This window comes from Python bivittatus, unplaced genomic scaffold (genome assembly GCF_059951505.1).
Source record: "Python bivittatus isolate LINGU-HERP-01145 unplaced genomic scaffold, Pbiv_v1 ctg000190_np1212, whole genome shotgun sequence".
In the NCBI taxonomy this organism is placed as follows: Eukaryota; Metazoa; Chordata; class Lepidosauria; order Squamata; family Pythonidae; genus Python; species Python bivittatus.
The window spans coordinates 10,908,739-10,933,364 of NW_028277042.1; the positions used below are offsets into that span (position 1 = coordinate 10,908,739).

General features: G+C 40.4%; 2 protein-coding genes and 1 long non-coding RNA gene across 4 annotated transcripts in view; 1 reads left to right on the forward strand and 2 right to left on the reverse strand.

Annotated features, from left to right (window-relative positions):
• EDC4 (enhancer of mRNA decapping 4) overlaps nt 1-3,000 on the reverse strand; it is a 33,250-nt gene extending 30,250 nt beyond the window's left edge. The window contains exon 1 of one of the 2 annotated variants that reach the window (XM_025169372.2): nt 2,773-3,000. In XM_025169372.2, the coding sequence (XP_025025140.1) occupies nt 2,773-2,848 (76 nt within the window). In that variant the 5' untranslated portion in view covers nt 2,849-3,000. The remainder of the gene's footprint in view (nt 1-2,772) is intronic. The other variant, XM_007421074.4, reaches the window with a different exon arrangement.
• A 25-nt stretch (nt 3,001-3,025) lies between these two features.
• LOC148216483 (uncharacterized) lies at nt 3,026-13,656 on the forward strand. The gene is made up of 3 exons (XR_015795268.1): nt 3,026-3,151; nt 10,687-10,946; nt 12,572-13,656. It is a non-coding gene; the product is annotated as an uncharacterized LOC148216483 (long non-coding RNA).
• NUTF2 (nuclear transport factor 2) lies at nt 5,235-23,573 on the reverse strand. The gene is made up of 5 exons (XM_088136019.1): nt 23,441-23,573; nt 17,745-17,869; nt 15,508-15,579; nt 13,642-13,740; nt 5,235-8,483 (listed from the first exon to the last, which is right to left on the reverse strand). The coding sequence occupies exons 2-5, from the start codon at nt 17,841-17,843 to the stop codon at nt 8,370-8,372; spliced, it is 384 nt and encodes a 127-aa protein (XP_087992145.1). The 5' UTR covers nt 17,844-17,869; nt 23,441-23,573; the 3' UTR covers nt 5,235-8,369.
• Nucleotides 23,574-24,626: the final 1,053 nt, after the last annotated feature.

Here is a 24,626-nt window from a genome sequence, read left to right on the forward strand (position 1 = left end):
TGTATTCTGAGAACATTATAGTGCCAGAACAAGCAGGTTTTAGGGATGGACATTCAACAATAAATCAATGCCTAATATTATATCATTTGGCAGAAAAATACTATACACTTTCAAGTAGTGCTCTTTTTGCTGCCTTTAATGACTTAAAGGTGGCTTTTGACTACATTCCCTGAGAAAAACTTTGGAGGAAACTAGCTAGTTCCGTGTTTCTCAACCTTGGCAGCTTTAAGCTGGTTGGGGAATTCTGGGAGTTAAAGCTGCCAAGGTTGAGAAACACTGAGCTAATTCATCAACTGATCATCATCTGCTTGATTATTCAGTTACACTGCAATACCACTATGCAGGTTAAAGATACTCATTTTGGAGATGTAACAGAGCCTATCCCCACTCATAAAGGGGTTAAGCAAGGATGCATATTAGTCCCCCTATTGTTTAACCTTTACATAAATGATATGGTGGTAGCTTTTGCCAATTTAGAACTCCATTCTCCATCCCTCTCTCATCATCCAATATAAATTCTTCTGCACGCAGTTTCAAATGTTGGGCTATGTAGAGGTCTTCAGGAGCTTTCAAGGTACTGTGCTAAAGAATGCCTTGAAATAAACTACCAAAAAACAAAAGTTTTGGTCTTTTCCAGAAGACACTCTGATAATCCATCGAGCAGACCCATCGAGCAGGTGAAATCATTTAAATACCTAGGTATTTACTTTCAACCTTTTACATGCTGGGGTCATCAAATATGAGAGTTAGCTACGAAAACTCAAAAAGTATCTCTAGCGATCAACAAATTTGCTAGCTGGCGGGAGAACATCTTTGTCCCTGCAGCAATTAAATTATTCAATGCGAAAGTGATGCCGTATGGATCTCAGATGTGTATTTACAAAACTTTTTCAGTTCTTGAATAAATACAAACAAAATTCTTAAAATCAATAGCACATATTCCTTACTCAACTTCTAATGCCATCACCAGATTAGAGCTAGGCTGCATCTCATTCGAGGCCCGGGCAAGATTATGTTGGCTAAGATTCTGGGCACAACAATGCCAGGAAACCTCACTGGTACATCACATTCCATATGATATACATCAGTCTGCTCTGAAAAAAACAAATAGACCAAGATCTGAGACAATGTGGACTGTCTGTACCAGCCCTACTTGCTTTGGGCCTAGAAAAAACCTTGGTAGAACTTAAGCAGAGAGTATGGGATTTAGACATTCAGGTAGACAGAGCCAAACTTTCCCAACTCCCTTACAGACAAATTGCTCTACCCCCTTGGGCACTCCCCAATTGCTTCTATAAGATTCTGTATGCCCCACATAGAAGGGTCTTCTCCCTAGCCTGTACAGATCCTCTTCCTACTAGGGTGATAGCTGGTCGATATGCCAAACTTTCATATGAAGATTGAGTATGTATTTACTCAAACACAGAGATTGAGTCTGTTTCACACATCCTTTGCAAGTGCCCACTGTACTCTCATACCCAATACCCGGGTGTTTCGAAGGCAGTAGCAACATTTTTATCTATAGCCTTAACTTAAAGAAACTATTTGGTACCGCCAATGAATTGCTAATTTTATAGGGTTTCTTCCTCTTATATATGCATGTATTATTATGTAAGTATTAATGGTGTGCTATATTTAAAATTTTGTGACTTGGTCTTGGACTGTAAATAAATAGATAGACTATCAATCAAGGAAATGAAAGAAACTGCAATGCTGCTAAGTCAGGCATTTACTGCTGAGAAACATAAGCAGATATGTTCAATAGCTGATTGCCTGATTGCAGAGCCAACTTGAACAGCTTGGTTAACCAGACATTGTTTACAATACTTGGCCTCTAAACAGCTTTATGAGCATCAGCATCAGAGGTATCAGTCTCCACCCCACTACAAGGGGGAAACAAGGAGAAAGCCTCAAGAACCCAGAACAGCCAAAGCCAAGCTGATGATCTGCTTTATCTAGAACAGTGTTTCTCAACCTTAGCCATGTTAAGATGTATGGACTTTGACTCCCAGAATTCCCCAGCATGCTGGCTGGGGAATTCTGGGAGTTGAAGTCCACACATCTTAAAAGAGCCAAGGTTGAGAAACGTTGATCTAGAGGATTAGAGAAACGCAAAAAAACCGATGTTACGGAAAACAGTAAAACAGAAAAAACAGATTACATACAGCGAACATCTATCAAAGAAACCTGAACACTGTGCACTGTATTCTGTACAGCAACTAATATCCAAGATAACACAAAAGTAAGTAATATATGGATACTTTTTATTCAATGAGATCTCTCCCCCCTTAAAAAAACAAACAAACAAAGTCTTAGATGCATTAGGATTTACCCCGCTGTGTTCAGTTTGCACAGGATAGCAGCCTATTACACCGTTAGCCACTTCGGATAGGACTGAAGTCAGTCCCACCTCCTTCAAGAGGATTTGCTCCCAAGCAAAGGCACAGGATATTACAACCTCCAGCGCCAGCCTTTGCCTCAGCTTGCCCGCCACCCGGGGCCCTTCAGATGGGCCAGTGGCGAGGAGGGAAGCGGCGGCCCGACTCCCCTGCAGGGCGCCGGGTTGGGGAGACGCTGCTTCTCTTCCCTCCCCTCGCCTCTCCGGACAGCGTCACCGCCTCAGGGTCGCCCAGGCGGCAGAGCCGGGAGGAAGGAAGTCCGGCCCGGGCGCTCGCGCTGCCCTCCGCCCCCGAACCGAAGCGGCCCCGCCAAACATCAGACCCCGCCCGAAGTTCCGCGGGGCCACCGCCCAAGACCCCCGCCACGTCTCACCGCCCGGCCGATCCAGCTTGAGGATGTCGCGCAGGTGCTGAGTCGCGTCCTCGATATCAATGCTAGCGGAGGCCATCGGGCCCCGCCAAGGCCGAAGCCGCCTCTCACGCCCGCCTGCCGCCCAGACAGGCCGAGCTCGACTCGCCGCCCCCACTTCCGCTTCCGGCCCGGCGGCCTTCTCGTCCCGTCGCAAACGGCGCCCCGGCGCCCGGATTCCAGCGTCGCAAGGGGTACTTACCGGAAAGCGCTTCGAGCGGCCGAACGGCCGTGTAGAAAAATGGGCGAAGGGGAAGCGCGTCGTCGTCGTCGTCCCCCTCGGGCGTTCCATAGCTGGGGTTTCTTTGGGCCCTAAAAAGCGACAGCGGACGTATCCCTGCTGGTGAGTGAGCCTTGCTTGAATGCAGGGAGGCGTCCTTTCGAAAGCCTCGTTCTCTCTTATTGCGGACATGCCTTTGGGATGCATCAGACGAAAATACAGATGTTCCACGGATAGACAGATAGTGTGCCTATGTATGTATGTGTGTGTGTATATACAGCCTTATACAAGATGTGAACAGGTTCCCCCATCCCATCCCATCCCACCTTCACCAATGACACGTTGCGTTTTCAGAGCAACCAGTCCTACCGAAATTCCTCTCAACAGAATTATGAGGCTGTGGGTTCCAAACTGATTACGGAGTAAACCACCAAGTACAGGGATCCTTACTTCTAAATGTGCACAGGGCTGCCCCGTAAACGTTTGAGGAGCCTGTAAAAGTCGTGCTGCTTAAGGAATTGTGTGCTTAGCAGCCACCCTTAACGCGCCGTTTCAGTGATGTGATACCTCTCATTAGACACTCTAGAAAATAGTCTATATTTTCTCTCTCCGTAGAAAAAAGAAATATAAGCATATCTGATCATGGCAAATGAGTATCTGCTGTCTTTTTGCAAGCCCGAAGCCTATAAAAATTATATGAAAATAAAAGGAGAAACTTCCATACTGTAGTTCTATGCAGCTTCTCTCGTAGAAAGGTAGAGCCAGTAGCCTCATTGTGGATCTAGACTGTTCCAGTAATCAAGTCTCTATATTACTTACAGACAGATATCTGTAGGTCCTACAGAATGAGATTTTAAGTCCTTAGAGAAAGATTAGCTTTGTCATATGTATATCTACAAGTCTTTGCAACAAATACAGTAATGGTTCCTATGATAAATGAGAGCTGTGAAATACTGAAAGCTGGCCACCTTATTCATTTTTCAATGTATTTCTTGTGCGTGTGCAAGGTTGCATAGAAACTACTTGGGAACACACACTGCTGTTTGAGTTGGAATCAGTCTAGAAGGAAAAGTATAGTACAGTCTGAGGTAGGACTTTATGATACTTGCCCATAACATCCTACTTCGGACACATTATGTGAACACCTAGCTCTCTGGAGAAGGCTCTATTGCTGGGAAAGGTGGAAAGAAAGAGAAGAGGACAACTAGCAGCAAGGTGGAAGGACTCTGTTACAGTGGTGATGGAAGCGCCATTGGAAGAGCTGACGGACCAAGTTAGGAAGAGATCATCATGGAGAAAAACCATGTGATCACTAAGAGTTGACAACAACTTGATGGCACATAATTAATCAATTGTACAGTGCTTTGTGTATGTGTGTGTGTATATATATATGTGTGTGTGTGTATGTATATATATAGCCTAAGAACCAGTCCTTTGCAGAGCTAAAAGGCTTGAGAAGTTTCCTTGGAAAGGTATTATCCAAGAGCAGGTGCCAATTAGAGAAGAAAATACTAAACTAAATAAATCAGTGACTCTCTACACATTCATGATCTCCTAACTGAATCTCTGCCTGGGCAGACTCAAATCCTCTATAGGTAAAAAGATTCCTAAAAGAAATGCTGTCCTGGAGATTGCCCAGATGCAGGGATGAATATTCCGTCTTCACCTACTTCTGATTGGTTCCAATGCATTATTATTGCACCAAAAGGATCACAAGTCAAACTGTTCAGCGTATGATATGTGTAAAAGGTGCTATACTTTAGCATAATGTAGTTACCTATTATGCATCACAACATATGTAACGTGGAAACCAGCAGAGACCCAAGCAAATCTATTTTAACTTGAAATAGTTTTCTACTAATCTATACATTGCTTACAGAAATATACAAAATTGTTTCTTTGGCTGGCAAGCACCGTTTGGCCCTACAAAATTCAGAGGGGATAATTTGAGAGCAATTTTTAGAGTGATTATCTCTCACTGGATATCAACTCGTCAGGGTTGAGCAAATTATAAAGTTGAAATGGTGGGTAAAAGGGTGTACCCCTTGTAAATAAATGATGTACCATGATAGTTTATATAAATACTGCCTCCTCCCTAGAAAAAAAGATTAGCTACAAGATTATGGTTCCACAGCACACCTGGCCCAAAAATTTACCCACTGCCAATTAACATGGTACATCTGTCCACCTTTTCATGGCTATTGCTTCACTATAGCTATTTAGCACCAGCATATCCTTATCTTCATTTTCATTGTTTCTTAAATTTCTAAGCTTAGCCTTACAAAAAAGAATGTTTGTTATAGAATCTTTATTAGTACATTTGCCACAGGTACAATCTTAAACAAGCCAAGATTATACAGCCCATAATGGAAAAGGTAGATAACCTTACTCCACAAAATTTCAGCACATTTATTGGTAAAACTAGTGATGCTCTGCAAACCAAGATTCACAATATCAAAGTTTGCTTTCTTTACCATGTACATCAAGTATCTGTCATTAAGTGGTGTGTAAACTTAGCAGTTCTTGAATACATTTTTTTTTTTTTTGGCTGTCAACTGATGCCAAATTGAATAATATAGTAGCAAAGTTTGGGAGCATTTTTGTATCAAAGTGAAAAAAAGGGAAGGGGAGAGGAATTCTAGGGCTTATGACTTACCTTATCAGGGCCCTGAAAACCTGTTTCTGTTACTTGCCCAGAATTACAAAAAACAGATATAATGCACCTGGTGAGCCACAAAATACAGTAGATGGGTTGTTAGCGTGGTGAGTCACACCTACATAGATCCGCTGTATACATATCCCAACAGAATATCACTTTCAGCATTTTTATAGAAAGAACTTAACACTGTTTATTTAATGAGCAGTTTAATAGCCTTAATCTATTTACATGTCATCCATATTCCCAGACCAAATATTTTATTATCCTTTCTTGGAGCAAATAATGTCTTCAGGATATTTTTTGCCCTTCTGGCATGCAATTATAAGGCAGAAATAGTTTAGACGAATTTTCTTTCCTCCAGCTTGAACCAGGGAAGAACGCAGCCCGTTCTTGCTCTCAGAATGACTATCTGAACTGCCTCCAACTGCAAATCTTACATTCGCTTAGGAAAGGGACAGTTCTTAATAGAATGCCATGTGCTAATAACAGGAAGCGGAAGCAGCCACAGTTCACTGCATGCGGAAAAACAAAAACTTCTTCCTTATGGATGACAAAAGGCATTCCTCATCTGCTTAACTAAAGAGAGTAATGCCTCTTCAGGCAAAATGTGTTCCTATGAATGCAGTCCAGGAATTTTTCTAAGGCATTTTGCTTATGTATGGCTATTACATACTGCTCCATTAAGGCATATACAATATCCAAGCCAAAACATGATACCATGCGATCCTTCTAAACATTCACTAGTCATATTGAATAAGATGATGCTATCTGAGATACCTAAATCAGCTGCAAACATCAACTTTTCCCCATCACTAATTCTGCATAAAGAGAGTATTTCTGCCTCTGTCACCTGCTTTGAAGGCTCCAGTACTGGAAGCAAATTCCACTGACATCACTAGTTCTCAACTAAACTTGTACATAAGTACTAAGAAAGATGGTAACTTTTAAGACCCACTGCCCTGGACTGATTAATCTCAACTGAGGTCCTGGTAATGGAGCAGCTATACCGATGGCATATATATCCAATTCAAGGATTAGAATATGAGCTGTCACTTCCCAGAATTAATGGCCGGTTGGGAATGCCAGTAGTCTTCTGGGTATGAAAACCACACACACACAAAAAAAAGAGGTAGAAGGATCAGTCCTAAGATCCAGAGAAGTGAAGCCTAAAATGATGCTTAGGAGAGTCAGGACATTCAGAAGCATTATATGTTAACTTTTTAAAATCATAATAAGCTTCAAAATGCATTTTTTAAAAAATATTCAGTTGGTGTGTACAACAGCCATTTCTTAATAGGCACAGACTTGAATTAACAAATTCAAGCTCGGTTCTTCCAAAATTGAACAATATTTAAGAAATGCATTTTTTTTTTTTTTTTGCTACTTGTTAGCATTTTGAACTATTAGTGTGTTAGCTTGACTGCCAGCACAGCTTGGAACTTGCTTAATTTTAGAATGTAGAAAAATAGTCTCGAAATAGCATAAGGCCTGTGGATTCAAGATTGCCCAGCTCATATTAAGCACTTGGATGAACAATCTGGCCATTTTGAAGATACACTATTTTTCCATAGCTTTTGAGTTTAACAGCTTTGCAGCAAATAGTACTTCAAAAAGTTTTAAAATAGTGACCCAAGTTAACCATTAAAATGGTGCTGCTGGTGGCATCTGGTTGTTGTTTATTGCAACCAGAATACAGCAGACACACAGGACATCAAAATAAGCCACAGACAATCATCGAATGGGATGTGGTTCCACTGGTCTGGACCAAAGTAACAGCTCATTTTAAAACTGGTGCCCTGAAGATGCTGAATGCTATCCTGACTCAGCTTTTGTGTATCAAAAGTAGAATGATATAAAGATGCCAACCAGGAAAGGTTAATGTGGAGAAACAAGCCTGAAAATAAGCACATGCGCATTGTTGCTCTTCTGCACAGTCTTTTATCTATATCTGCATTATAGAATGGAAAAAATGATTTGAGGTTCAATATAATAAACCGATGCACATGTAGTTAATATAAATCCACGTTATGATTTTCAGGGAGAGGTAAGACTTCCTGTTTCAGGTTCGAAGCCATTATTCAGCAACAAATTCATGTAAGCTTTTGAATAAAAGCAAATGGTAGCACAAAGCATACGTGGAAATTTAAGAACTTTAAACTTATGTCCAGCCACATCTTCCCAAAGCTAAGAATTCAGACACAGAGTTGGAAATACAAGACTCTTCATTTACAGACTGAACATTCAACAATTTAAACTGTTAAGAAAATCACATGGTTTTATTGTATAATGTAGCACTGAAACATGTGAACAAAAAAAAAAAATCAATTATCTGAGCTGGCTTCAGGCTGGCTATTCTTTAATATCCTTTTGTTTCTTTGGGTTATTAGAGAAACTTGTCAGTACAGAAACAGAACCATTTGTATTATGGATTCTTCCCAAGGCATGCTGGTAAAACATACCCTTCCTTTGTCAAATGCAGCTAAGTCTAACTTCCAAACATCATGCACAAGGAACTCTTCTAGTGACACAACATAAAACTCTTCGGAAGGGTATGTCACAAGTCTTGCTTGCTTGCCATGGTGTGCAGATTTGTGTATGATATTTGGAATGTTCCATGGGTGTGATTAATATTTGTAAGAAGGAGAGGAGAAAAAAAAAGACAGATGCCTTAGGGATGCCATTTCAACCATAGTTGTGCAATGCTAGCCTGAACATGTCATTGGTGCAAACCCAAGCATCATTGATGTTCTTTAATAGAAATATCTGGTGGAATCCAATAACAGGATCTTCATCAGCCTGCAAAGACAAATTAAAAATGAACATTTAGATGTTTTTGAGCATTACACAAAATTCCTACAACTGGTGTCAAATGTTGTCATGCATACTTCTTGCCTGATCAGCAATTCTTTTTGACAGAAGCTAAAATTTGTCATTTTTATCTCTGTGCAAGACCACAACATGCATTTTTTAGTCATGATGATGCAGAATGTCATGAATAATTAAATTAAATACTTAGGTGCAGTTCCTGACTGCTATAGTAATAACTCAACCTTCCCCAACTTAGTGTTCTCCAGATGACAGCTCCCAAAATTCTCAGCCAGGATAGCCAAAGCCAGTGGCAGTCCCGACACATCTGGAGGGCACTAGCCTCTGAAAGCATCAATAAGTATTGCCCTCCAAATAAAAGCTGTACTTATATGTAGCTATACTTCTTTGTATTTAAAAAGTGACTTAAAAATAGTCTGAGGAAAAAGGCCTATATTTATCTGAGAGTATAAACTTAAATTTGGATAATGAAGTATAGTTTCACTTTCAGTTATAAAACATGGAAGACTTCTTCCTGATCCTGAGGTCTGATGATATTTTTATGAACACCTAAGGTGGAAGTATTGTCTTCTCATATGGTCATCACAGAAATAAACTGCATTTACTGCCTTTGTTTCTATCAAACATAATACTTTTGGTTTCACGGTATCACCAAACAAGCAAGACTTTGATTTACTTGGAACTTGATACAATGGATTTCACATGCAATGGACCAAATTTCAGTCTAGACCAGTGTTTCTCAACCTGTGTGGACATCAACTCCCAGAATCCCCTAGCCAGCATGCTGGCTGGGGAATTCTGGGAGCTGAAGTCCACACATGTTAAAGTTCCCAAAGTTGAGAAACGCTGATCTAGTGTAATGATGTCATCACGCAAACGACATAAATCTCTGCAATAATCTACTCTCTAATATTACGGACATTTTCGAACAATGGACATTCCCCCAATTAGTCTGTTAAAACAAGGTTATACTGTAGCTGTTATTAAAAAGCTGAGATACATTGCGTTACGAGACTAAGGCTGGGTTTGCACATTGTATTAACTCTTAATGCCTGTGTGCATTGTAAACCCAGTCATTGCATATAAACCATATTTGTGGCTTAGTAGGGTATGAACTCAACCAACTCCAGCCTATTCAATTAATTATGGTTAAAGAAACTGTGGCTTAGCACAACAGGTCAAGTAGATCTACATGTTAAATATTCTTTGGTAAAGATAAGAAGGAACCAGGGCTATGGCCAGCATGTTGTACAGCAATGGGCAGAGTAACCCAAACTAATTTGCATCCTGGAATAGGAAAAGGGAACATCTGTGCTGGCCTGATAAAAATCTTCAATTTCAAAAAGAATATAGAGAGCCAGATCTGCAATCTGAGACAATCCTTACAAGTGCATGCCTATTCATGCCACATAAACACTGCACGGAACTCCATTTCTGGAGGCAAAACCTAAGAAGTAGCTTCACAGAAACATCTTGATATCTTAGAGTTCCCAGCTAGCGTACCATGTTGGCTGGGAATAGTAGTCCAATATATTTGGATAGTACCAAGTTAGGGAAAGCCAACACAGAACCATGGAGGAAGGATATAAGAACGTTTGCTAACAAACAATCCTTTTGCAATAAAAAATGTACCATTTGTTTCTCTCGGCACCCAAAGTGGGGGTCTGCAGAGTAAGACATGGTAGAACTGCACATTCCAAGACCCTTTCCACTGTTGCATTTTGAAAACTCCAGGCCAGATCCGTTCTTTAAGCCCACCTTTTCTGTGACGCCTTTCGTCTAATCCTTTAATCCTCCTTAACCGAGAGAAAGCACAGTGGGTACAATTGTGTTTGCCCACTCTGATTTTTTTACTTCATTTGGTATCCCTCTTCCCCATCACTATAGTAATATACCAAGCTTCTTGCAGCTGCGACGACTTTCTATTTATGAACCGCATGCTCACAATGGATTAAACTGTGAACTGCCCTCAGCCCTGAGACCTCTCCCTGATGTAGGAGACAAGCTGCACAGATGCACCTACAGGCCTGAATGCAGACGGTTTTCAAACAAAACAAGGCGAGCAGTCATGGTGTGCCACTCAAATGTTCCAGAGTTTTAAGCATTGCTATATCCGAGAGGTGTTAAGCAAGCAACTGACTGGTATTAAAACACTAAATTAACTATTTGGCAGCTACTTCTGCAGAGAAAACGTCACCCCTCCTCATTTCAGGAGTCATAAACCTGAAGCAATCCACACTCTCGTTCTGCAACCCTTCTTGGATAACACACAAGCAACGTTCATGCTGTTGCGAGATCAAGTGGGGCACAGGAACAAGCAGAATGCTTCTTACTCAGCGAGGGGCAGCGAAGATCAGAGTATGAGGCGGCCAGAAGGCTAAACATTGTGGAGTGCTAGCCTGAAGACTTCATTGGTGCATACCCAGGCACCTTGTAAGTTTTTCAACAAAAAGGTCTGATGGAAACCTAGAATTTGGTCATCATCTGCCTGAGCAGGACAGGAGAAAAATTGTTACTGAGTGTTATGATCTGAATATACCAAATGCCAGTATCTTGGCAAAATTCTGTCAGGGATATATTTATGGCACTTTCATAGAATATGCCAAAATGGCCCTTATCAACATCTACAGGGTTTTCTGCTCTTGCTGAATATTCAGAAGGCACTGTAAGGAGGCAGTAGGGGCAAGATAAACCGCTAAGACACAACGGAGTTCAGTATGACTCATAATATTTATAGCTAGTTATAAGCTGCACTCTCCCATTAATGTTTTCTTATTAAGAGCAGATGAATCATGTTACTTTATTCAGGGTAGGTCTTGGAAGTGCTTACAAAAAAGTCACTTCTCCAGATAACCAAAACCGTTAAAAAAGAATGGCCCAGCTGTAAAGTTTAGAGCAGATTTTATGTTTCTTTGCTTATAATATTTATCTGTTGCCTGAATCCAAGTAGATTCTACGGGTATTAAAAAGAGTTTACAATATAAGAACAATAATCCTAATATGAAACCAAAATTAAGATTAGTGCTAACAGCCCCACATACAACAATTATCAAAGGCCTTCCAGAATAGTCAGTTTCACCAATTTCTGGAAGCCTGTGAGAGTGAAAATCCTCTCTTCAGGTAGAAGCTGTTCCAAAGGAGCTCCTCCAGAGAATGCCCACCATATCCTCCCTCATGCCACATCTCCTCACAAGAGGGGACCTTCAGCAGGCATTCTCTGATCATCCCAACCAGATGGGCAGAATCTATTTGGGAAAACCAATCTTTTAAATACCCAGGTCCTCAAAACACATACAGGTAGTCCTCACTTACTGACTGCCTTGTTTAATGATTGTTTGAAGTTACATCAGTTGTTTAAAAAAAAAAAAAAGGTTTTGCAGTGTCCCAGTGTCACGTGATCGCCATTTGTATGCGTCACAACTGGCTTCTGACAAGCAGAGTTAATGGAGAGCATGGAAGTAAAACTGCAAGTCGCAGTCAAGTGATGTCTTGCCTAACTACTGCGGTGACTTGCTTAACAACTAAAATGGGAAGTGATATTGTAAGTCTGTTGCGGTCACATGATGTTCTCCTTAGTGACTGCAGCACTTAGTGACAGAGTTGCTGGTCCCAACTGTGATCACTAAGTGAAGACTACCTGTAAGGTTTTAAAGACAGCAACCAGCACCTTGAATAGCACTCAAGAGCAAACTGGCAACTAATGCAGCTGCTGTAGCACTGGTGTGACATGGCTGTATCACAGCTGCCCAGACAGTGCAGTTTCTACATGGTCTTCCAGGGCAGCCCCATATCAAGTGAATTGTAATCCAACCAAGAGATGATATGAGCATGAGTGATGAAGCTGTTATTTACAAAGCCAACTAAATAATCCTGCCAGCCCAGTGCGGTCTATGTGCCTGGCAGACTTTTAAAATCTTGTCCCAATCCTTCTACGTGAGCCCTTAAACAGACTGAATCTGAAACGTCTGACAAAAATGCATATGCTTTTATCATAGAATTAATATGGTTCTGCTTTTACTATTAATAGATAAAGGCTTTTTGTTTTGTTTTTTTCACAGCACGAAGCAAAAGCCCAGCCCTGCCCAGGAGCTTTTTGCAAAGGGGCTTTTAGGAGCAAGAAGTTGATGAAGGTCAGCTGGGGCGGCGGAGCACAGGCGGCAGGGGGCCAAGAGGACATAAATAGGGGGGAGATAGGTGGGTGGGGAGAATTGAAGCACCCGTGTGGTCCTAAGTGTGGGTGGGCTGCCAAGCGTCCAAATTTTGATCATGTGATTGTGGGGGCACTGCAACAGCCTAACTTCGGGCACCAGTCGTAAGTCACTTTTTTCAGCGCATTTGTAACTTTGAATAGTTGCTGAATGAATGGTCATAAGTTGAGGACTACCTGTATAGGCAATTCCACTGTATGTCTTGTTGGATTCAGTACGTGTCCTCCTTATCTACCATTTTGCATTAGGCTTGTTTCTAGTGTATTATGCTGTGCCCCATTTTATGTTGTTCAGCAGTCTTAGGTTACTGGGAATCATCTCAACTCTGCCTGATCCGTCACCATGGGACAACAGGACTCTTTGCACATGGCTTCTTAGGAGACTCTCATTTAAGTTCTTCAGTTAAAGAGTGTCAGAATTGTTTGCAAATAGTTCTGGCCCTGCTTTTCAATTGGTTGCAATAAAAAGATTATTACTTTGGTTCCTTCCTACCAGTCACCACAGACAGTCTTTGCACCCTGTTCTAATTTGCCCTAATTGTATGTTATGCACAGAGGAAGAGAAATTACAGTAATTGCTATGAAGAAGAACCACTGTTGTTTAAGAGTTGGGTTTGTGCATTCAGCTTTATTGACCTAATCAAAAGTGGACTAGCTCATCTGCGATGTTGTCCTGAGACGTTAAGGCTAGCTTACACTATAGCTATCAAAGTTCTACTAGGCTATTATAAGCAGGCAGTGGAGAACAGATTCTTGACTAGTGCTCTAAATTAACATTTCCAACCAGGGTGACGTTCAGAACTCTCACAATACTGGGTGGAGAATTGGAAACTGAAATTCACCCATCTGGAGAGCACCCAGATTAGGAAAAGCTGTTCTAAATATTTCTTCCATGCAACCCAAGGCTGAAAACAGACTTACTTTAAGTTGTCCAACTACCATACTGAGTATACAGCTGTCCGGAGTAGGCTGATGATCTTGGGATGTAATGCTGTGCTGTATTTTCTGAAAAGGAAGGCTCTGCAAGAGAAAGGAGAAACACAGAGGGGTCTACAGGTGGTTCTCCTTTAATAGCCACTCATTCAGTGACCATTCACACTTACGGTGGTGCTGAATGAGTGGTACTTATGAACGGTCCTCATACTTACATCAGTGGCAGCATTCCCATGGTCATGGGATCGCCATTTGTGACTTTCTTTGCTGGCTTCCGACAAGCCAAGTCAATGGTGAGGCTGGCAGGAAGTCACAAATGGTGACTACATGACATCCTCGCTTAACGACCCATGGTGATTCACTTAACGATGGCAACCAGAATGGCTGGAATTTCCATAATTAAGCAGTGCAGTCACACAATGCCATGCTTTGTGACCATGTCACTTAGCAATGGAAATTCCAGTCCCAATTACCGCCATTAAGTGAGGATTACCTGTACCTGAAATTCAGAAGTTCATGGGGTAAAATGGCACTCCTTTACCTTGGGAAAGACTATTCAAATCTGTGGTAGATTTCTCCTTTGTACATTTAAATAAAAAACCAAAGTGATGATAGCATGCCATGAAAAAATGGTGCTCAGTTACAGGAGATAGCTTTAGATGAAAACATTAAGGTTACTACATCCAGAAGATAAAGATCAATTAAGCCAAGAGTAGGTAAACCATGGCCTGCATGTAGCCCCATTCCAAAAATGTCTTGTGAAAATCTGGCAGCAATATTGTAAAATATAGTGGAGCAGTTTCCATTCATCTTGTAAGTTTTGGATCATTTCTCAGGATGGAAATGAAAGCAATTCACCTCTGGGAGGTCTTGTGTTCCCTTCCCCACCCTTAAAATCCCTCTCCACAAAAAAAATAAAAAATAAAAATCTGACCCTTCCCTCCAGTAATGTCATAACCTCACTAGAAGGTGTCCTGTGGTTGATCACAAAGCTGTATTATGGCCTTCATGTCTCAAATGTTGTCAACTCAACTTAAGCAGTGAAGCATATTAGGAATCAAGTCCTTGTTTCAGATATATCAGAAGTCTGGCTCACAAATACTGAGGTCACATGATAGGTAAATCATTCTTAAGCTATTGAAATCAATGGGTTTAAGGGCATACTTTCTACTATTTTTTACACAAAGACTATAGCAGCATGTCAGAGGTCTCCTGTTTATGAACAAGCTTTGGAAAGCACACTGTAATGAATATAGAAAATTCAAAATCCTACATTTCAACAGCTAAACCATATTTTGCTTAAAATAACATATGAAAAGTATATAAGCCGACAGCATTCATCAGACTTAATAATTTTGCTGCTCATGGCAAATGTTTGCACCTTTCTGCCAAGTGACCAATCTTCTTCCCAACCCAGACTTTTACCTGTTCTGATAATTCCTACAGCATGCCTAGTAAATAATGTAAGCAAGCATTTTCAGGTAGGTTGGCATGACTCCCAAAATTCTCAACTGATGTGGGCACTGGGGAAAGGTAAAGTAATATGCCTCCAGGTGGCCCACGTGTTGTTTGAATAAGATGTTTAAAAAGATCTTAGTGAAACCCCGATGGCAGAAAGTTTCAAACAGATCTGAACCAAGAGGGAGGAACTGTGTTATGTTGGGAGTACACACAAAAGATACTATAAAAAGTTTAAAATACATCACCACCACCCCCCAAAAAAAGCCTGGAAGCTGACTTGCAAAGTGACATTTATTTCACAGTACAGGTCAGGCAGGCCCTAAACTTTGCAGGGGGAGATGTCTTATGTATGCTCAGGCTGAACATCAGGACCACAACATAACAGAAACTTACTGAGAGTTTTTCAACAATAGCTGCTTTGCCCTGAAATTGTAGTCCTTCCCATGTAAGGCATGAGGCATCTATCTGAAACAACAATGAAAAAAAAAAGATATTCATAATCTGCTTATGAAAGAGACATGTTATTTTGTATGCTAGAAATAGCAATAGTTATAACCTACTTATTAAAAATAAATAAATAAATAAACCCCCAGAGCTCCTGATCAAGGGGGTGGGGCTTCTGAATGTCAGTTGACAAGTTCCACCCTTCTATCCTGCACAAATCCTTCTCCACCCTAGGTGAGTTTCAGAACAGGGCTACAAAACTCCAGATGACAGCAAAGAGTTTTCTATGTCTCCTTCCTGCCATCTCATGCTGGTCTGGGTTTTTGCAGCCTAGATATGATGGCCCTAATTCAGAAGGGCCTCTCTTTCTCATCATAGGAACACTTCAAGATGATGTTGAAAAGAGGGGATAAGTTATCCTAAGTTAACCTTTACCTTAAGGCCATTAACAGCTTTGAAGGAAATCACTACCAAACTTTGAATGTGCCTGACGGCAGATTGGTAATCAGTGCAGTGTTACCGAACTGTTGTCAAATAATCCCATGAAAAGATCACCAATATCTGCCACTAACTAAAACAGATCTTGTCCTACAATGTATACAACTGCATGGGAATTCTGGTCTTTTATAGCCATTACACAAAACAAGGTACCATGCATGATGGGTGTCCTGCCTCTATTCTTCTGAAACTCAGATCTGGACTAGCCAGCTAGACTCTAAGATGGGTGGATATGCACAGGTGTGTGAACATGTACATGAGCTTTAAGTTCAGAAAATGAATAGTAAAAGCTATAAACCTGCATCTGTTTCTATGTGTCTGAGTCTCTGGATAAAAAGAACAAGTAGCACTGGAAGTACTTTCTAGCCCACAGTGTGACAAAGAAACTCCTGACCACAGCTGCCTTTATCACGCTGATGCAAAAATAAATTCCAGAAGAATCTATCTGATACTTCAATATGGAGTAAGCTGTCCTACTCAAAACAATTTACATTTCTATTCCAGACCCTGAATATCTCTGTCTACTCTGCGTTAGACTTTGATATGTTAAGGGTCATCCTGGTAAAATTTATAAAGCTAAGAGCTTCTATGATTTTGAGACAAAGATGCCACATTCTTAATTATTTACTCTGAAGGATTTATACTGCGGTTCTAGTTTATTCCTTCCATCCTTGGCACAAACCTTAGAAAAGGCTTTTCAAATATTTGTCCAAGCATGCATTTCATTCTCAGAAGCCTGAAATTTGGCCCAAATTTCCCAATTGTGATAAAGCTTTTTAAATATATTGATGTGTTTGGATCCACCTTTTTCATAGTTTGTAAATAATAACTGAACACCCGGTAATCCACAAAGCTTGACATAAATGCTTCGGGAGCTGACTTCATTTTCTCTAGGGAAGCAATCTTTTCTCCTAACCAAGTTTATTCTGTGAAATGAGTTAATTTCTAGGTGTGCTTATTTCACCTGTAATATTTTATTTGGAAGATAAATTATTTATTTTGTGTTTTTTGTAGTTTCTCATTGTTGTTACCTATCCAGAGTCACTAGTTTAAGAGGGGTGGCCACATAAATTGAATGAAAGAATAAATATTCTAGTGCTACTAATATAAAAGTTACATATAGCCAAAAGGTTTATAAATATTCAAGCATACTGCATGGTGAAACTGATGAGGCTGCACATCTTGATTCTTTCTCCTTTTTCATAAGTCATTTAGAGGACAAAGATCTGACTAGAGGATATCTTTTATTTTAGAAGAAGCCTATAAATGATAGTCCTGACAGGTGGGAGTACTTAGCCAACCTTGGCTACCATGAAAAGCCAAGCAGGATTGGATTTGTTTAGTATTTGGAAGAAGATCTCAGGAATATAGGCCAGATTTGGAGGTAAAAGGAAAAAGAAAAAAAAAGAAGAAGAAGCAATGATGAGCCACATCTGTACTGTTGCTAAGATAATTAAATTACCTCACATAGTTACCAAGAGTCCAAACTGACTCAAGACAACATTTTAGATAATATAGGCAACGTATTAGTGTAAAAGAGTGATTACAATTATGCTTCTTGAGATTAAATTAACCATAAGACACTCCTAAACAACATTATCAGAGTGCCAGCATTTTTGACCCCAGGGGAAGGTAGAGGTAAATGAGTAACGGTCCACAATAAAAACATCTGTTTCAGAGTTACTTACATATATTGCTCCTAACTGAGTCCTGTCTGTATCAAATAACTGATAGTAGTGCTGTACAAAGCTGGAACCAATCTGTTCCCAAATAGGCTTGTCTCCCATTCTGAATTCTCAGCTGCAGCCAGCAACTGAAAATAAAAGAAGAACACAGTGACTAACTAAGGATACTTGGCTTTATTGTGGATAGGTTAAGGAAACCACTGACTTAGTGTACAGCTGTCGTAAAAAGAAGACAAATTCCATGTAGGGGAACATAATGAAAAGAATCAAATGTTATATTATCAACATCAATCTATAATGTGACCAAACTTAAGAGTATTATTTACAGTTCTAGTTACTCCATCTAAAAAAAATAAAAAAAATAACTGAACAGCTGTAAAGAATGTGAATATATAACCAAAACAATCTAGGGACTCAAAAAACTCCTCAATGTGAGGAAGTTACAATAAGGGCCACTAACAGAAGATACAACAGAGATGCATACAATTATCTGGGTGAAAAAAACAATGTTGAGAGAAACATTTCACCCTTTTTCATAATACCAGATGCTAGGGTTCACCAACATGGCTAAATACTGGAAGATTCAGAACAGTAAGGACAGTATTTTACACAGCATATAATTAAATTATGGATTTTGAAATGAAAAAAATGTAGTGACAATCATCAGCCTAAATGGTTTTAAAAGGGAAAATGGACAAATGGAGATTAAACCTATCAAAGACTGCTATTTATACAGGGTATTATTCCCAATTTCAGAGGATTTATAGCCACACATTTTGAATATTGCATTTTTTTGGATAGGCATTGTTGCAATGAAACAACCAGATTATTGCTATTAAGCAAACTGTAAAGAGCCACTTCTTATGCCATAACCAAAAGGAACTTCATTTCTGAGGGCGCTAACAGAATGAGACCTCTGTTTAATAGCCATACCATCTTACAAGCATGTTTGGTCAGCATTGACCAAGAATTAGGTCTCAAAATCTGGGGTTAAATTACACTGAATGTAATGCTTTAAAATCCCAGCTTTTTAGATTGATTGATTGATTGATTGATTGATTGATAAATATATATATATATATATATATATATATATATATATATATTTGTTGTTGTTGTTTAGTCGTTAAGTCGTGTCCGACTCTTTGTGACCCCATGAACCATATTGCGCCAGGCCTTCCTGTCCTTCACTGCCTCCCTGAGTTTGCTCAGTTTCATGCTCATATATAATATAATATAATATAATATAATATAATATAATATAATATAATATAATATAAATAAAAATTGTCACTGAAAATTCACTGAAGTGTCATCTCATTGAAAAGTGACTCTGGGCAGTTTACCAAAAAAAAAAAAAAAAGCAACATTAAAACAGCAATACAATTTGCCACTCAGTCAAAACATGTAAAATTCACAATTCCTTGTAAATGGCCTATCTGCTCACACTTGAAACCAAAGTATACCTAAGTGTTTCCCGATGTCGGCAACTTTGTGATGTGTGGACTTTAACTCCTAGAATTCTTAGCAATGGCCATGCTGGTTGGGGCATATGGGGAGTTGAAGTCCACACACCTTAAAGTTGCTGAAAGTGGGAAACATTGATCTAAGTATTCTTCCTGAACAATTTCACTGCTAATAGTGAACAGTGCTGTGGGAATGTAGTAGTGTGGTCTATTCTGTGCCTTATGTCCTTAAAAGACTAAAATACATGGACACATAAATTTTTGCTTCCTCTGATAGTTAATCAAAATATTTAAGCTAGGAAGTATAAAGGAAAAAAGTGCACTGGATACCAACCAACTTAATACTGAAGGCAAGTTAGTTAACATAAATGAAATATGGAATGGAATTTGATTGGATGAAAATACTTTCATCAACCTGATGGGTCAATTATTTTTAAAGCAAGTGTGTTTAATAAAGTGATAGTTAATGCCAATTACAAAAAACAGGTTCAACTAAAATTCTTCTCAAAAATAATAAACTGTACCTCCTTGTGAACCACAGCAAAGCTGTCTAATTAAGTTATAAGCAGAGCACTAAAGCTGTGAAGTAAACCTAGTAAAGAGCAAAATGGAAAAGAATCTTAGGATCTAAAAACATCCTAAGAAAGTCTGCCTGATCAGCATGCAGGAACAGTTGCCTCAGATTTCCTGAAACTGCTACAGTCATGTAACCAAGTTTTTTTTAAAAAAAATTAGGGGGTCAATTATTCTTCACAACCATTCAGGAAGTATTTAGATAGCTCTAATGGTGACAAATGTTTGAAGCAGAAAAGAACAAGGTAAAAGAAAGAGATTGATGGGAGCTCAGAACAGATAGCTTAATCTGTCCAATGTTTTGCAACAGTACACACAGCTTGACTTGCACATTCATTTTAATCTGGGATTAATGTGACCATGGAAACGTGGCCAGACAGTTGAGAAAGGTCTGCAGATTCTGGATAGCTGGCTGTTAACATGCTGGTAACCAGCATAAAGTATCAGTGGGCTTCTCCTACCTTGACACTGATGCTTCTAATTAAATGTAACATTACCTATGTTTAGAAACAATTCATCAATGAAAGGAAGGCAGAACCCAACTGCAAGATTGACCTAGAGAGGCAAACTTTTCCAAGGGTACACAAAAGTACATAAATTAAAAGAAAATAAGATTCTATGTTATGAAAAGAACAAGGGCATCCCATTCCCTCTAGATTTTTTGACAAACTGAAGCCCATGACAAAGGTGTAAGTTGCACATCTCTTCAGAGTGATTGCGCTTTGTTCTAGAATGAGATTTCCTAATAAATCTACAATTCTAATAAAAGTATACATACAGGTATATATAATTGCAGCACATCCGTCAATTTTCCCTTTCCTATGGAGGACTGCCAAATAGTTGGAAGACATTTTAGCTGATTTTTGGTAACCCACTAAAGTGTTAACATAGGTTTAGGTTAATTTTTTAAATTGACTTTGATTCTAACTTTTTGCTGTTTGCTTGAAGCCTTCTGGACAAGAAAAATTAATTCCAAATAAGTATTACATATCTATAATTGCTAAATTTAATTTCAGCTTTTAAATGACAATTTGGTCAGCCTCTAAAGACAAGCATTAGTTAGCTTTAACAATTTTCCCCAGAAGCAAGTTTGTTCTAATGCAGGTCCTGTTACTATAGCAATAAAATTCCCTGAATCTTATATGGTGGTAGCCCCAAAGTTCTAGTTCACAACCAAGAAAGTCCCTAAAACAAGATGCCTCTTTAAATGTTATGTAGAGAAGGATCAGACAGTCTTCAAAGGAAAAGTTCACAAAGGAGCTTATACTTTCTATATCAAGTATTAGTTTTGAGCTTGTGCAGTCTATTCTGTTTTTTCTACCAGAATCCTGAAATCCATCAGTTGGAATTAGATGCAAAGGGTAAAGCCAGATGCAAAATCTTGGGGAGAGAGAGACAATTGCTTACAGCACTCCTTAACTAATGAACAGAAGCAATCTGTATATAAACTTCAGGGATTCTAGCTAGCTGAACTCCAACCAGGGTTTGGGCTTGAGTCAGCACTTCTGAAAACAGCTTCATTTGACTTGGACTACATTAGAGGCCATCAAATTAAAAAAAAAAATCCTCTCTCCTACTGATTGGTACCACATTTTAAAAAGCTTTGGTTTTAAAATTTTTTTTTAACAGAATAGAATTTGCAAAACAGATGAGTATATCCTAAAAGGAGCAGGTGTACACATCCGAGGAGAGATAGGAGCACTTTTAGAAACCACACAACTGTGTTCTGATTTTTTTAAAAAGAGGACTGTATTATATGACACAAGGCATTGTTGCTACATCTTTGGGGATCAAGCCCACTCTATTTTGGAGTGACAGGCAGAAGGAGGGGGCTGGGTGTAAGGAGAAGGTTATAATTCTTATAATTTAAGGAAAGTGTATATATTATTGTGGTATAAGCTTGTCAGAATACAGAAATACAAATTCAGATATTTTACAATTCCATTCTACTCTGATTTTTTATAAAAGAAAATGCAGGGTAATCAGTCAGACCTTCCAATAGATACCAGCCTATCTTCTGTTCACCTGCACTTGGGCTATACTGGTCTTTCCAACGCCCCCCCAGCACCTCTGCCTAGAATCGCCAGAGTTTTCTATATCTCTCGCTGCCATCTGAATTTTTTGCTATCCATATCTGGAAGCCTTATATTGCTTTATATTTCCTGCTGTTATCACCTTGTAAAAATAGACAAGCATAGCTATATCTCTACTCAGACTTTGCCAATCTGGTATTATCTTCACATATTGTGACAACTCCTAAGATCCTCATCCAGCATAATAGCTATACTTATAGGGGAAGCCTGGAGTTATAACTGATCCATTCAAAAGGCATCAGATTGCAAACAATTTATAACATTTTAAAACAATTTATAACATTTATAGATACCTAAGGTTTCTTATGCTCTAAATCCTGCATGTTAAGAAACTGCACATATTTACTTTTCCCTGCTTGAATATCTTTGGCACTTCTTCTCAAAGCCTAAGATTCTAAAAAAAATTGAAGATTCTAAGTTGCCTTTGAAATGGCTTAAGGCCACACACATGTTCTGTGGTGACCTCACTGCACTCATTCATTTACACCAACATGTTTCCATGAAATTTAGTACAGTAGTTCAATTTCATAACTTTGATGCAGGTTTTTTGACATCTTAGCTACACTCTTACTGTTCAGTCATTGGTAAGTTGAAACACTTTTATAGATACTCCATCATTACATTATTTTCCATTAAGAAAATTATTCATGAAGCCAGACTGCATTCGTAATTTATCTCTGCATGAAATCAAGAGAGAAACCTTGAACTTTCCATATGATATAGCTTGATATACACCAGTTTTTCAACCTTGACGACTTTAAGATGTGTGGACTTCAACTCCCAGAATTCCCCATGTTGGCTGGGGAATTCTGGGAGTTGAAGTCCACACATCTTAAAGTTGCCAAGTTTGAAAAACACTGATGTGTTTGAAAAGGGCCGGAAAAAAAACCAATTCAATGTCTAAAAAAGGGAATCTGCTGCGAGTTAAAGCACGCTGATCCACTGAGATCAACAGCATGCGACACCCATATAGCACGTGCACAATTTACATCAGTCATTATCTTAAAAAAATACTAAAAGACTTGCGGGTGTGGCCTTTCACCCCCTCCAATTGCTCTGCACTGAATTCTCAAAAGCAGCGGTCGCAAAATAAAGGAAAAAGAAAAAAGAAAAGAAACCTTCTTTCCCCAAGCCCAGGGACTTTCAAATCGCGCGCCTGCGGTGCTTCCAGGAGGAACCCCAAAAACACGTGGCAAGGAAATCTCCACCAATGCCCACAGGGGCACGAGCCTGCCCATTCACACGTGCATTTCCACACACGCGATGGCCAGGTTTTAAGCAGGGGGAAAGGAGGAGAGCTGCCCTGGCTGAAAGAGAATGGGCCCCATTAATCACCCGGAGGCGAGGAGGTGCTGAAGGGCTGCGGCGCACCCACAGACACCGACACGCCCTTTTCCGGGCCCTTTCCTACCTTGAGGGAGGTGGGGGAGAGGGGAGAGGGGGCAGCGCCCAGGCGCAGGCCCGCGGCCCGAGCCCCTGCAAAGCAGGCCGCCTCCGCTGCTGGGCTTCCCTTCCTCCTTCCCTCCCGCCTCAGACGCCCCGCGGCCCCCGCTCTGCGGCTCCTTACCAGGCTGATGGCGATGGCGGCGGCGGCGGCGGCGGCGGCAACGAGCGCAGCCCGAAGCCCCCCGAGCGCAGCCTCACTGTCTCTCTCCGCTTCACCCGCCCGCCCGCCTCTTCCGGCCACGCCCCCTCGGCGGTCTGGCGGGCGCGCATCTTCGTGTCCCAGGCCTGCTGGGAAGGCGAGTTTCATCGCCACCCCGTCCAGCTCAGCGTTCCGCTGAAAAAACGCGGGCACTACAGCTCCCAGCAAGCACTGCGCGGGGAGGCGCCCGACCCGAAGGGACTTAGAAAGGGAATTAGCTGCAAAAAGACGGAGGGGTGGGGTGTGATTGATTGATTGATTGATTGTGGGCGTGATGAAAGTTGTAGCCCAACTCATCGGGAGTGCGCAAGGCTGGCTTTGAGAAGGTCCAGCTTAGAATCTCCCGTTAGAAAGGATCAAAGAGCTAGCAAGTATCTGAGAAAAGAACATTTCTGGCTGGGATGTTTGCCGCCGATGGTAGTAAACACAATATGCAGGTTATTCGACGCTGTTTGATTGACCTGCACCAATAATTGTAGCCTTGTATTCTGAAACAAAGTTCTAGGTTACCACAGCTATGACTATTTCTGATCCGGTTAGCGGAGCATCCTGTCCCACAAACTGGCCATGTTTAGCCAGTGTATGATTAGCTGGCTTTGCAAGTCTGAAAAATTATGACTGAAAAAGGCAGGGTTTGTTAAAACCATGGATATGCGTGGCATCAACAGCCTCCACAGTGACACCTTTGTTAAACCATCCTACCTAAGCATCAGAAAACCATAGGCAAAAAACTTCTGCATTCTTCAGAACTTTTCATCGGTCAGAATATGAGCCTTAGCCAGCTTGTTGTACTCAAGATGCCTTTGCACTTCATCTCTCGGAATCCTCGGCATGCTGCTTGCCCTGCTGGCAAAGAATGCTAGCAACTGTAGTCCTAACATATCGTGAAGATGAGTAGTGGGGGAGGCTGAACCACATGCTAGACTACGCCAAAAAACAAAAAAAAAGGGGGGGGGAAGGCCAATGTTGAAACCATGGAGTCTGCACAATTACAGTTTTCAGAAGGAACGTGGGAAGAGAGCGCGCGTTCAAAGTAGAATCTCTCATGTATGGTCATGCCTCTGAGATTGCTGAAATGAACAAGAGTTGGTCCTCTACTTTTGAAATA

What these genes read in the sequence shown, in the direction of transcription:
- NUTF2 (XM_088136019.1), bottom strand. Translation starts at nt 17,843, where the DNA reads ATGGGAGACAAGCCTATTTGGGAACAGATTGGTTCCAGCTTTGTACAG. An exon ending in CTCAGTTAGGAGCAATATAT is followed by an intron (nt 15,580 to 17,744) that starts GTAAGTAACTCT and finishes TTGTTGTTTCAG; the next exon opens with ATAGATGCCTCATGCCTTAC. An exon ending in TGGTAGTTGGACAACTTAAA is followed by an intron (nt 8,484 to 13,641) that starts GTAAGTCTGTTT and finishes TTGTCTTTGCAG; the next exon opens with GCTGATGAAGATCCTGTTAT.